Genomic DNA, 14,954 nt, shown 5'->3' with positions numbered 1-14,954 from the left:
GCTCTTCTTTCACTTTTCTATATGAAACTAAAGCATCCCTCACTTTTGGTCTTCCTTCTTTTTGGCTTCAGATAGCCTGTGAGTTGTATACTGGGTATTCTGAGGTATTTGCCTAATATCACTTTATTAGTGAGTACAAACCATGCATGTTCTTTTGTGACTGGGTTACCTCAATTAGTATAATATTTTCTAGTTCCATTCATATGCCTCTAAATTTTACAAAGCTGTTGATTTTAATAGTAGTATAGTACACATTTTCTGTATCCATTCTTCTGTTGAGGGACATCTGGGTTGTTTTCATTTCTGGCTATTATAAGTAAGGCTGATCACAGTGAATCACAGTGAATCATTTGTCTGTTATATGTTGGGCCATCTTTTGGGTACTCTCCAGACACTTCCCAGCTAATTTACCTTCCTTTCTCATTCTACCCTTATTTATCAATATTAGAAATTAAATACTACTAAGAAATCAAGTCAGAATAAGTGCTGATGCAGTAAGAACATGTGCCTCAAGTACAGGTGCTTGGAACCACACACAAGATTTGCCTGCATGGTTCATTACAATGTGAGATTAGAGTTTGGGCTGCATTTAGAGAAGCCCATTGTATTGAAAACTGCCCAAAGGATATGTCAGCTGATGGAAAATACAGCTTCTACTGTCCTCGAAAATTGTGAGGAGCTACTGGCAGAGGTGAGTGGAATAGAAAAGTCACCAAAATAAAAATTCTTTAAGCTGAGTGTGGCCTCTAGACCAAGTTGAAATAGAGAATGGGTCATTGTGAGTTTCACAGGGATACTGAGAGGGAACAAAAGCTAGGACCAAAAATAAAATGAAGTAAAAGAAAAACAATCTGGGCACATAGCTTTGTTGGCAAAGTTATAAGTAATCCCCCTGGATTCACAAAGTAGTTTGAGGCCAGCCAAATTTAAAGAGCAAGTTTCAGGACAGTCAGGGTTACACAAAGTGACTTTAACTTGAAAATTCAAAAAGTAATCAGTAGTTCATTTTTAAAAAGAGAGAAAAAAATGGGTCGTCCTTCAAAATCTTCCTAATGTCAACTTTTTGCATAAGGTAAGATACATATATATATATATATATATATATATATATATATATGTGTGTGTGTGTGTGTGTGTGTGTGTGTGTGTGTGTGTGTGTGTGTGTGTGTGTGTGTGATTGATCACATGCTCCCTAGAATTGGTTCAGGAGTCTGTTTCAAAAACCATGGGCTATAAGCAATTACCTTTTACCATCTGTACAGAAACCAGCTATCATTGTAATTGACAAAGAAACCATTGTACTGAGCATTGATTGCCAATAGATTGAACCGCACTGTGTTCTAACATAATTCAAGAATGTATAGTTATTTTTCCATTAAGCCAGGCAGGAAAGGGAAAATTAACATTTCAACACCAACAACATTGTAGCTCTAAAGTGCAAATATCTATCCATCCATCCATCCACCCTTTATCCATTTATTTATTTAGTTAGTTAGTCATTCATTCATTTTATTTTATTTTATATTTTATTTTTATTCATTCAATTATATTTTTATTGATTGATCCTCATTGTTATTTGTACATATATACATATATTCTTATTAATTTTTACTTATTTTATTTTTTGTATTTATTTGTGGATATATATTTTATTTTTATTTTTTATTTATATTTAATTTTACTTCCAGGCCGAAATGGGAATGCTGACTTCGAATCACTTCTCCTCTATCACTCTCTCTTATTCTTGGTCTATTATGAAGGTATTTTATCAACTTCTCATGGAAACTGCCTTTCTATTGTACTCCTGCTTCTCTCACAGTCAATAAAATTTCAGAGAAAAACACAAGATTTCAGATGAGCATCTCCACATAGATCACTTAACAAGGTTTATTAAATAATGGAGCATCAATAGAAAGAAGACAGAGATGCAGCTATGCTGTGGATATGAGTGGTTCTCTGCAGCAGTTTTCTGTCTTCTACAGTTGATCCAAGGTCATTTTGTGACCTCTCCACATGATTAAAGGCCCTTCTGAGGATCCTAGTCCCTTCTCTGTCCTAATACAGTGATATCATCCTTTCTCTCTCTCTCTCTCTCTCTCTCTCTCTCTCTCTCTCTCTCTCCACACCCAGTCTGTTCCTGTCTTTGTTCCTCTCTTTGTCTATCTTTACCCCTCCCTCTTTCCATAACTCCTTCCCTAACTCCCTTCTTGTCTTCCTCTCTCCCTCTCTCTCTCCATCCTTTCCCTGTCTCCCTGCCTCCCTCCCTCTTTCCCTCCCTCCTCTCTATTCCTCAAGACCATTCATCTATCTCTTTTCTCTTTGTGACATCATGATTGGAATCAGAAGACCCACCTTTCCCTCACCCCTATCATCTTGACCAGCAATTGGATGATCAGCTCTCTGAAAACCAATCAGAGATGCTGGAGAACAATCTTTACATGTTATGGCCAGGGAAGGAGCTCCAATAACCACAGCGCCACCAAAGTACTGACTGCAATCTTATGTCTGGACACTTATATGCCAGTGGGTGATCTCCTTGTTAGTTAATGACATCTCCATCTTGATACCAGGAGAAAACCACATGAATCCAAACATCTAAATGGCTAATGGACACTCAGGAGAAAAATGTGTGCCTCTCCAGTAACTAGAAATGTTCAGATAAATCATCAGCATCCTGCACTGAGCAGAGCCTTTCAAACACATGTACCCCATCCCATGTGACTCCTCAGTGCAGACAGAACTCGAGTAGAACCCACAACATTCTCATTATCCACATGATTGTTGTTGAAACCCACATGTACATGAGAACACAGCCAGAACAAATTTCTACTATCTGTCTGACATAAGGTTATTCTCCCTATCTCCTGCTCTTGACCTATAATTTAAGATCAAAATCTCAAAGTACTTTTTCATCTATGTATACTTAAATTCTTACTGCTCTGGAGATTAGTACCCTTTCCTATTTAACTTCCTAACTTTCATCTTACTGTATAAGCCTATCTACAAGCTCTAAATGTGTCATAGTAACCTTAACAATCCTAGAAATCCTGTGTAGACCACATTTGAAAAATCTCTAATGCTGCCCTGTCACAGAATTTTTCAAAATTTCAATGCATTTTTGTCATTTATTCTATTCTACTGAGATTGATATCTATATCTATACTTATACCTATACCTATACCTATACTATCTAGCTACCAATCTATATGTATATCTATGTCTCTATCTATCTATCATCTATATCTATATATATACATATACTCTTTGTGTAAGTTGAATTACACTTATATATAACTTACTCTTTATATAACTTGAATTATGATTCTTTCATATGTGTGAACTTCAATTAATGTCTCTTATAATACTTAAAAATACTTAAACAATTACCATTATACTCCCCGCTAACTTTAAAAACTAGTAAATCAAATTTATTTCATCTCTATCCTTTGATTATCTGCTTGATAGAGTCAAGAAGCTTGTTTTGTCTGCCTCCGTCTGCCTTCCCAGCACCCTGTCTGTTTGCCCACAAGGGTTTTCCAGCATCTCTGAGTCCAAACCCTCTGAGGCAGCCAGAGACCTTTGATAAGGGCCTGAGGCAAATCCCTGCCAGCAGTTTTTTGCCTTCATTTTAGTCTGAGGTTTAGAGAGATTGGAGAGGAACAACCACATATTTCCCTTTAACTTTGCAAAATAAGTTAGAGATCTGTTTGCCTCTGTTAAGCACAAATTACAATCCAGCTTGGTGGTACTCTTTCATGAAATTAAATTACAAACCTTCCTTTGTCCCAGACTGATTCTGAACTCAGTATTCTATCTGCCTTTTTAAGCATAAAAAAAAATAAAAAAAAACTCTTACCTGGGTGCAATTACCAATTCTTAAATCACTTTATCTCCTTCCTTACTGTGAATCAGAAAAGTTCCATACAGTTCAGGTGCTTTTGCTACTTTCATGTCATGAAAACGCTTACACAATCCATATTGCACTCTTATATTTTCACAAAATTGAGAAATAATATATTTCCTAAGTAATATTTTTTGAGTATTTTTCCGCAACCTAAGTGTCTTGAAGGTTCCAGCATTTACCATTTCGCTGAGACATTAGTCACACCTTGCCCCTGGACTTTTTATAGTTCTGATCTCCATGAAGTCATTAATATTAACAGAGAGAACATTCCTCAATGGAGGAATATAAAATATGTACAACATTATACAAAGTAGCCACATCAACCATCAACACTCCTGGAGACCCATGCCTTCTGGTCCAATCCCATTCTGTTCCTATCAAGGCCATGCCAGTCAAACCCTTGTGCCCCTCCCCTCAGTCACTTAGAAGAAAAAGTTTCCTATTGTACTCTGAGATCTTCCTTGTAGAAAGGGCAATTTTAACTGTCTCTCCAATTTCCCAGGCTCGAATAGATACACTCTCATCAATAAATCTGTGGACTGGGTTGTGGTTCCATACACTGTGGCAACTCTAGAGTGTCCTCCCATCATTCTTTAGATACATTTCTTGTTTCCAGGAAGGATTCAATATCCTACTCCAACCCAAAGAGAATAATATCATTTATATACTTTATAGATGTGCTTAATATAAATTGTCATCCTAAACCAGGGATGAGCAATCTCCTCCAACATTGAACTGAAAATAAGTGATGCTGTGTCATGATTCTGAACCCACAGAGATCAGTGGGGACACTAGAGTCCTACATACATTTCAGGCATTCTAAGAAAATAAGCATTCTTGCCTCATGTACCTGTACCTTCACATCTGTAGAGATTTCTCCATTTCATTGGGGATGATCCAGTCCAACTAACACAGCACGTGTGCTGGAAGACAAAAGCCAAGTGCAGAATCTGGACTAATGGCTCTTAGGTTAAGAGCTTTAAAATGCACATAAATAACTCTGTTAAAGAAATACAGGAGAACATAGGAAATATAGGGACAAAAATCATAACCGACACTGAAGGAAAGGCCATGCAGAGGCTGCCCCACTTGGTGATCCATCCCATATGCAGCCACCAAACCCACTCACTATTGCTGATGCCAAGAAGTGCTTTCTGACAGGAGCCTGATATTTATGTCTCTTGTGAGGCTTTGCCAGAGCCTTACTGATACATATGAGGATGCTTCCAGCTAACCATTGGACTTGGCAACCCCAATGGAGGAGTTAGAGAAAGGACTGAAGAAGCTGAAGTGGTTTGTAACCCCATAGGAAGAACAACAATATCTATTAACCTGACTTCCCCGACCCCAAAGCTCCCAAGGACTAAACCACCAAATAGAAGGACCCATGGCTCCAACCACATATGTAGCAGAGGATGGCTTTGTCTGCCATCAATAGGAGGAGAAGTCCTTGGTCCTGTTAAGCTTCTTTTCCCCAGTGTAGGAGAATGCCAGGGTGGTGAAGTGGGAGTGGATAGTGAAGGACCAGGAAAAATTCAGACTCCCTAGCAAATAGAGCACAGCAAAAAATATAGGTTAGCCATTTCAGTGACTCTGTTCCAAGAACTTGACTGACCATAGAACTGATGATTACACCAGCCGGTATGGCAACACTCTCTCAGGAACTAGCTGACCATATAGTTAGATTAAATCTTAAAGAACAATCTTGAGAAACAGGAAACTTCTTGTGATTTTTTCACTGGTATTCTCGACATTTTCCAGTGATGCCATCCCTACCCCCTTGGGTTGTGGTTTCTTCCTTTAAATACCCCTTTTCTCAGTTACTTATCAACGAACTCCTCTACCTCTGTGTGGGATACCAATCTCGACCCCAGTGCACTGGTTCCTATCAATAAACCTTGTGTTATTACAGCAAGGACGGTCTCAAGTGAGTTCTTGGGGGGTCGCATCATCCCGAGACTTGAGTGAGGGTCTCCCCACTCTGGGGGTCTTTCATTAGGTGGGAGGAGGAGTACCCTTATAGAAGCAAGGGGAGGGGTAAGGGGAGAGGGGTACCCGGGAAAGGGGATGCCATTTGAAATGTAAATATATAAAATATCCTATAAAAAAAAGAAAATAAAAAGAAGCATTTGTTTTGCTTTCAAAAGACCTATAAAGTGTTTAACAATCATCTATAACAGAAGAGCTGAATTCCTCTTTTGGCACCTGGAAGGGCAACATGTTTTCAGGAACCTATAATTTAAGACATTCCCTACTAAAATTCTGTGATTTAATTTCTCCTGTTTTTACAACAGAGATGGTAGGTGTAGAGTAACAATTACTGCATCAGTGGACAGTATACCTAATTCTGGGGATGAGTTCAAACATTAGGGCAGCTTTATAATCTGCTGAAATGATGCCAATATGACATCATAGATCAAGTGCAGTGCCATTTAAAGTGAGAGCCCCAGCATCAGCACTTACATCACCTTGAGATACAGGCTCCAATATTCTGAAAGTTGGTAGTTTAGACCCTCCCTAGGAGCTCCGGGTGGTCCATTGAGCTGGTATTGTTGCTCTGAGTCAGAAAGACCAGTTAGCACTAGAGATAACTAGATGGCGAGAAGCAAGCACAAAATAGAAGCATCAAAAATGAACACTACTTGGCAACTTTAAAACCCAGTTCTTCTACAACAGCATACCCAAACACACCTGAAAAACAAGACTCAGATCTAAAACTCTATCTCATGAAGATGATACATGACTTTAAAAAGGACAGAAATAACTCTCTTTAAGAAACACTGGAGAACACAGGTAAACAAGGAGAATCCCTTAAAAGTAAACACATAAATCTATTAAAGAAATATAGAAAAACACAATAGAACTGGTTAAGGAATTGAACAACCAGGATCTAAAAATGAAATTGGAACCATTAAAGAAAAGACAAAGCAAGACAACTCTGGAGGTGGAAAACCTAGGAAAGAGAGCAGGAGTTACAGATGTAGGAATCACCAACAGAATAAAAGAGATAGAAGAAAGAATCTCAGGCATAGAAGATACCATAAACAACATTGACACAACTATTAAAGAAAGTACAAAAGTAAAAAGGTCTTAATTCAAAACATTCCATGAAGCCAAGTTGTACCCTATACCACTGTTAATAAGCCTAGAGGAATTATGTCTATGGTCATCATAGACATTGTAGGAAGCAGAGGAAATTCTGAAATGCCTTGCTGCTTAGATATCTAAAATTCTATTAAATGATAGGAGAGCTGAGATCCACAGAAAAGGTCCCTAATGTTTGGCATGTCACTGATTTCCAGGCAAGCTCTATTTCTGTTTGGGCCTCAGCATGGTCTGCTCATTCTCTATGCCATCTCACTATGCAACTTCACTTGTGTTCTTTGACTTTAAATGGCTGGCAGAAAGCCACAAATCCCACACCCTACTGTCCTCACCAAGAAACAAGCAGGTAAACAGGATGCCTTGGACTATGAGTTACTCATTGTTTCAATCCTATTGTGTCAGTCTTGTGACTGCAATGTCCTCCTCATCTTGTAATTTTAAGGTATTTGTTCAGAGTAGTCTGTACCTCCAGCATGTTCCTAAGTACATCATGTCCACAAATGATATTCTGAGGAGATGCAAAACCAGAAACTTTGGTAGGAGTAGGATCGGAAAAAGACTTTTCTACTTCATTCAAATGAAACCTGACCTTGTGTTCTGAGTGACTGAATTTAGGGTTAGGCAGTAGAGAATGAGTTCTCAGTATGCATTTATAAAGGGCTTGACAACTGTGACTTTGTGAATTTTCTAGCTGCTGAGTTTGTGGTGAGGCTTTTTAATGCTCTGACAAGGCACATAAATGAGTTCTAAATGCACCTAGTATAAGCTTGAGGGTCCTGAAACCCATATTTTTTTTAAAAATCAGTGCTAGATTGAAAGGCTTTGGTCTTTACTTTTCTTCTTATACCTTGTTCTTTATATTCTGTGACAATATTTCTCCATGCATTTGTCCTGAATCCCATTAAGATCTCATTTTCTCTATGTGTGCCCATCCTTTTTCTCTCTCTTATTGTCACATTCTCTCCCTTTGGTTTTTGCATACATATTTGCCTATCTGTGTATCCTACTGGAATCTGAAAGCCAGGAGTCTGCATTTTCTCTTAACATTTTTTTTCCGTTTTATAATTTCAAGGTACTTCCAGTGCCTACATATCAGAGCCCCAGTTTAAACAAGATTACTCCTGGCCTGTGTGGTCACCTTGGACGCACTTTGCAATTACTTGGTAGTATTTAAAGTTGCTCTTGGTTCTCATCCCCAGAAAATGTGCACTATCTAGTGCTGCAGTAATAGTTACCTGGGATTCTAGAATGATTGTTGTGAAAACTGGATAAATAAAATCAAGTTTTGGTTGGGTCAGAACCTGTAGCATAGGACCTTGACAACATAACAGAATAGACTCTACCACAAGTCCTACTGAGTGAGCTCATGCAAGCAATGCATCTTCCAAATAACTACATACCCTTTGGTGCCCGTCTGTTAGGATAAGAAATTTTATAATCACCATAATTTCCTAGTACATAGCATCCAGAATAATGAAATGTGTCTTGAAATGAATGTCCAGAGTAGCCCCAGTGCATGGAGAAAAACACAAGCAAAATAATTGTAGTGAACTACACACCTGTACAAGTTTAGAACATATGAGGGACAGTTGAAGATGGCCTTTATGCTGATAAATCAGGACTTTTAAAATTTCAGCATCTATAAAAATATAGTAGAGTCTTTGGTTACTTTCTGACATGGGTCACCTAGTCTTTATGAGGTGACCCTAATGCATAAGTACCTCCTATACTGAGTGAATCATGCTGTCCATCTTAGTACCTGTAATTGCCTTATCTTGGCTCTGCCTTACTCACTTGCTGGGTCCTCCATATAGTTGCTTTGGAAATAATAACGAATGGATAAATTAGCATAGCTCCCTCCACTAGCACATCTTATAGACAATAGTTTTATATCAGTATTTCCCATAATAAACTGTCCTTAGTGAACAGTATGGTCTGTTGCATTTCTATTCTCTATCAGACAGCAAAACAATCCCAGTCTGGAAAATATTCTATCAGGCATTCTCACGGACCAGTTTTGGGATGGCCAAATCAACAGCTAAGTGTCTTCATATAGCCTGCCTTGTAATTGTTATAGAAGATGAATGTGGTTATGGCATGAAATACAACTCAGTGGTTGAGTGTTTTTCTAGTATGCACAATGCCCTAGAAACAATCTGAGCCCTAGTAGCTTTCAGAAAAGAAAAATGAAGTCAACTACATCTGAGTTGTAGACTACAACAAAAGGAGTGTCTCCATAAAGATATTTATATCACTCTAATCTCCAGTCTCCATACCACTCCCTCCTTGGATTCCATTTAAGCATGTGTATTTTTATTAAGACCAATCTTCATTCTTGGGTGCAAAGAATCTGTAAAACACATACATACCATACATATCTATCTATACATATAGTCTATTTCTATTTTCTATATATATATATATATATATATATATATATAGAGAGAGAGAGAGAGAGAGAGAGAGAGAGAGATGAGAGATATAAATGTAGATATAGATATTTTAGAAAGGTCATAAATACAGATAAATAATTTATGAAATTCCCTGGTTGGTGGATTAGATAACAGGATGTTTCGGCTCATAATAATACTTGTGAACAATTCTAGAAACCTGAGTTACTTCTTTCAGACACGCATATTAAAAAGAACAAATTTCCCATAAATGTTCCCTATTCTTCGTGTGTGTGTGTGTGTGTGTGTGTGTGTGTGTGTGTGTGTGTGTGTGTGTGTGTGTGTGTGTGTGTATTCATGAACTTACCATAAATTTAGTAAAAATGACCCAGAAGACCATGGTGAAAACATTTGCTGAGGAATACTGCAGACTTCCTTTTTGTAGTGTCTCATGACCCCTTGCTGGTAACAACAAAATTGTTAGCTGCTTCATTTACCCCCTGAAGGAAGGCAATGTGAATGCTCTCAGGGAGGCTGTAGTGTATAACAACTTTATGAAAACATTGAGAGCTTCATATATTTCATGCTGCAGTCTACAAAGTGAGGCAAAGCCTCTTTTCATGAAGAGGCAGGCAAGAGGTGGTCTAGAAATGGGTCACTATTGAGAGCAAGGTCTTCCCTCCTTCATCACCATACTGCTACTAAGTACTGACCAGGGATTTGCTTCCACTCTCATTGCCCTGTTCAGTTCATGGGGTTTCTTTCTATTTCTCATAAGATTAAGAACAATTAAGAATGGTCACGCTTCTGCGACTTGGTTTTCTCCAAAACATAGACAGTACTCTAATGTTAAGTGTATGCTTGATGCTCTGTGCTAGCCATAAATCAGGAGCAATGTATCTCCATATTGTACATACACTGACACCAACACAGGGACCTCCTGATATTTCTTTTTGTAAAACTCTTCAGTGTAGCATTCCTGACATTGGCTGTTGGTTTTTCTGAAGCTCAATAAAAGTACTTTGTGCCCCTGACAGAAGATTTAATAGTCATGCCAATGCGCCTGGCTTCCCTAGGCACTGCTCCTCAGATTGGCAGCAGCTCTAAACTCTACAAGCCTTTCCCATTCTTGGAGTGGGGAGAATTTGATTAATGCTTGTCAACTATCTATTAGTAACATGTAGACTGGGGCAGACCCAGCCCCATGTCCTTACTTCATTTGTGTATGAACTACTAGGCATTTCCATACCTTTCTTCCTGATGCTCTAATGCAAATGTATCTGCTCCATTTGAGCAACTTGAGGCTTTTATTTACAGTTTGGTCCACAGAATGATAGAAACCTAGAAATAAAGCATCTATTGAGTGATGGGAGAGACTAGTTCCACAGATTTTGGCATCTCAAGGTATGGAGTAAATTGTAGTGTTTCAGTGGATTTTAGGCATGCTCTTTTTGTGAAGAAATCAGGGTGATCAGTCCATCTTCTTTTTATTCTCCAACTTAAAATGGATTTTAATTTCTCAAGAAGCTTGCTGGAGTCCGTTCTGTTCAGTGGTTTCCTGAAAACTTGAACTAGTGAACTAGTTGGGAGAGGGCAGCAATGGGGGAGGGTTGGGATAAGCAAGGGGGGGGGGGGGATGTTTGCCCGGAAACCCGGGAAATAACATTGAAATGTATATAAGAAATACTCAAGTTAATAATAAAAAAAAAAAAAAAAGCTTGCTGAAAAAACTTGTGTGTTGTCTGGTGACCAACTTTAGAACCCTCTAAAAGCCTATTCATTCTTGTGCAGAACCATGCATTATATATACCATCTTTGATGAGTAGGAACTCAGCAGATTGGAGCAAATACTTCAGTATGTGCTGAAGATGAAGTTGAAGTAACTGGCTGTCCAGGAAAAGGGATTATTAGTAAAGGTACAGCATCACATTTGGAACCAGCTGGGAAAAATGGACAGAACTACTTGGGTCACCTAGACCTGGGATCTATGTCTATTAGAGGATCTTGCTCAAAATCAAGGCTAAGAGCCCCTGCCAGGAAAATAACTTGTCAAAGTACTGTTATGATCTTCTTAAGGAGAACTTCTGTTCAGGAAATCATATGTTTGATACTCTGTTTGAGACATTGTGACTCATGTATACGATGTTCTAAAGAAGATGTCATTAAACTCACAGAGAACTGCCAGCTACTGCCTCACAAGTGCTGGGATATCAAAGTGTACATTACCACGCCTGCCTGAAATTATATTTTTATTTAGGAACATTGCCTATGAAAATAAGTTTTAACAGTGTTCATGAGCAACAATGCCAAGCATTCCAGGGACTAAGCCACTACCCAGAGATTATACATGGACTGACCAAATTCATAGGTAGCAATGAATAGCCTAGTAGGGGCACCAGTGGAAGGGAAAGCCCTTGGTCCTGCCAAAGCTGGACCCCCAGTAAATGGGATTGTTCTGGAGAGGGTGGTAATGGGGGGAGGATAGGGAGGGGAGCACTCATATAGAAGGGGAGGGGTAGAAGTTAGGGAGATGTTGGCCTGGAAACCAGGAAAGGGAATAACATTTGAAATGTAAATAAGAAATACCCAATTTAATAAAGATGATAATAAATAAATAAATACATAAATCAATAAATACTTAAAAAACCCAAACAAACAACCAAACAAACAAAAACAGTGTTCTCTGCTGTGTTTGCTAATTTCAGGGAAAAGTGTTTCCTAGATAGAATAAGTTAAGGAGGTTCAGGAGGATGCCAAGTAGATGCCTCTGATTTCAGTACAATTATAACCTTTACTGGCATGTTCTATAAAAGACTCTCATAGAGTGCCAAGATGTAGTTTCCCAGGTCTAGTCCTAAGGAACTTCAGGATTCTCTTTGGGCCAGCACCTGTACAGGAAATTATTCTCAGGAAAACTACTGTAGAAATGATTCTTCAGCAAGAGAAACTCTATCATACAAGTTGTTTGGGTGCAAGGAACCTCTTAAGCATAGTGACTGACCTAGCATCATGAACTTGTCTAGGTTCAAAGAATGCAAGGCTATATTATGTCTATCTATAAAAATTATGTGGTCCATCAGTATCTCATCATGAATATGTAGTATGTTGCTCATATGCTGTTGACTATGGTAGATTACTTTTACAAAATAATGCCCAGAAATTTTAGGAGAATATCCCAGTCTTCCTAGTACAATGGAGAACATAAAGAACCTAAATCAAATTCTGATGAGCTTTGAGAGCACAGTAAATTTCTATGTTCATCTCCATGAAAATTGATTTTATTTAAATGGTCAATGTTGACATACCAGTATAGTTGAAATAGTGGGAGATAGCCACCTAACAGCTAGCATGCCAGGGGCCCACGAAGCCTGTTTCTTAACAGCCTTCCTCTCCCAGCTCTGAGAAATTGTAGCCTGATCAGGAATTGAACACAGCCCAAGGAGTGAGCCTCTGCAAAAGGAGCTACTGTATTAATAGCTACTTGTGTAGGCCAAGCCTGAGAAAACACAGAATTCCTTGGATGGGTTTTCATGCTCATAACCTGTTTCCTTAGTGTAAATAGGCCCTAATTTTATATAGTCAGTGAGGCAGCCAGCCTGCTTCTGGGTGTGTATTCCTTTCAGTCTCTAATAATTCTCCTTGAGAGAATTGAGGTGACTATCTTGCTACTAATTAATGTCCAAGACCAGGCATAGACTTCAGGTCAGTGCTGATGATTCTGCAGTGTGAACATGTTGCATAAAAATATTTTCTCTTTGGATTTTTGCTTTTCATTTATTTTATATTGAGATGTTATACCTCCATGCTATTTTTTTTCAAATTACTAAGGCTATTCACTCTTCATATTGACTACCTCTTTAAAGGCACATATCCAGCTTCAACATCTCAAGTTTTAGGGGAAATAGTGGCCAATGCAGTCTGAGTTCTGGGATTCCTACCTACTATGAACTCTCTCTGTCAACTGACCTATGTCATCTTTATTGTCCTATACTTTTCTCTGCCATCATATATTATTTTCTTTCTTCAGACTGAATCTCACTGTGTAACTCACAGAGGCCTATATCAATCGTGCTTTGATAAATATGATGTAGAGCAGAAAACATCACACTCAGAGTGAGGTATTTATCTTTTGGTGCCTCCACATCAGTTTTTGGAAAACAGTTCATCACATTGTGGACAGCACCATTGTTGCTATATTATCTATATTCTTAGGCATATTGGGATAACTTTCACAGGCTAAATATGTGGCTTCTATGACTGTACCCACTAACCCACATCCCACATTGCAAAGATCCCTGCATCCTGTTAATGGATGTATTTTCAGGTACCAGTACGTTATGAAGCAGATCATCTTTCCTCGTCATCATTCATCCTGGTGTGGATTCTCTGAAATAGGTAATTGATTGTGTTAATGAATAGAAGCCTTTTGAGAAGGGATGAGATATTCCTGGGCAGACTTTGGAAACTAAAGACTCCATTGCCTATGTTGTAAGAGCTAAGAGTTTCCACTCCTGACTAGGTTTTCAATGGTTATGTCCCTGGAGAGTTTCTTTGAAAGGACACCTCCAATTTTGATCAATACAGAAATAACAATAAAAGAGAGTCAGAGGCCATTCCACATGACATCAAATGTACATTCTGTGAACATTCTATTATATCCTGGAGAGATATTGGTATCCAATAGGATATCACAGTGCTTTACCTAAAACTGTAACTCTTCGGTGTTTATAACAGTGCCTATCTGAGTTATACATACACATGTTTGAAAACCTGTTGAGTCTACTTAGAAGAAAGAATTTGGAGTGTAGATAGATGGGAGAGAGGCTGAAAGAAGCTTGCATTCAGTCTCACTGTCACACCACAAGAAAGAAGTGGTTCTGGGGAATGCTGAGTGATGCCTGAGCAAGGAATACGGAGCTTCCTGAAGGAGGTGACTTTGTGCTGTGCTTTCCAATAATGAGGCACAAGAATTGTAACCAATGGGGAAAAATTGCCTTCCTTGCTTATCATATAGCCTAAAAGTCAATGATTCCAGAATACTACTTAGCCCATTCCCAGGAGAAGATAAATCTAAAGTATTGGGGCTGTAATCTGGGGATAAAAGAGACAATAAGGCAGTCTTTAGCCGAAGCCCCAACTTCACTGATCCCAGCCCGCAGCTCACTGCGCCCAAAATCTTTGGGAGAGAGAGCTCATCACCCGGACAGGTGGGCACTCCTGAAACTGCAAACACCAATAATGCCCACCCCTGCCCACATCCCTGGCCCAAGAGGAAACTGTGTACGGCTTCTGGGAACCGGAGGATAGGGGAAGTGGTAGTGCAGGTCCCCTGCACTCCAGACACCACCCAGATCTGAAGGAACTGGATCAACAGTTCTCTGTACCCAAATCCTGTGGGAGGGAGAGCTAAACCTTCAGAGGGGCAGACATCCCTGAGAAGCCAGTAGAGACTACACTTTTCCCACATTTATGACTCCAGAGGAAAACACCTAATGCCATCAGGGACCCCGTGAACTGGGGCTCCAGGAAAAGCTGACTCAGGCCCTCATGGTTGC

General features: G+C 39.0%; 1 protein-coding gene across 1 annotated transcript in view; it reads left to right on the top strand.

Moving 5' to 3' along the window:
- The first annotated feature begins 550 nt into the window (after nt 1-550).
- LOC116908186 (thrombospondin type-1 domain-containing protein 4-like) overlaps nt 551-14,954 on the top strand; it is a 26,064-nt gene continuing 11,660 nt past the window's right edge. Inside the window, exon 1 of the mRNA XM_032911473.1 lies at nt 551-691. Coding sequence (XP_032767364.1) covers nt 551-691 — 141 coding nt within the window. The remainder of the gene's footprint in view (nt 692-14,954) is intronic.

Source organism: Rattus rattus, chromosome 8 (assembly GCF_011064425.1).
Source record: "Rattus rattus isolate New Zealand chromosome 8, Rrattus_CSIRO_v1, whole genome shotgun sequence".
NCBI classification, from domain to species: domain Eukaryota; kingdom Metazoa; phylum Chordata; class Mammalia; order Rodentia; family Muridae; genus Rattus; species Rattus rattus.
Note: the sequence above shows the minus strand (reverse complement) of the source record. Positions and strands in the feature narration are given on the sequence as shown.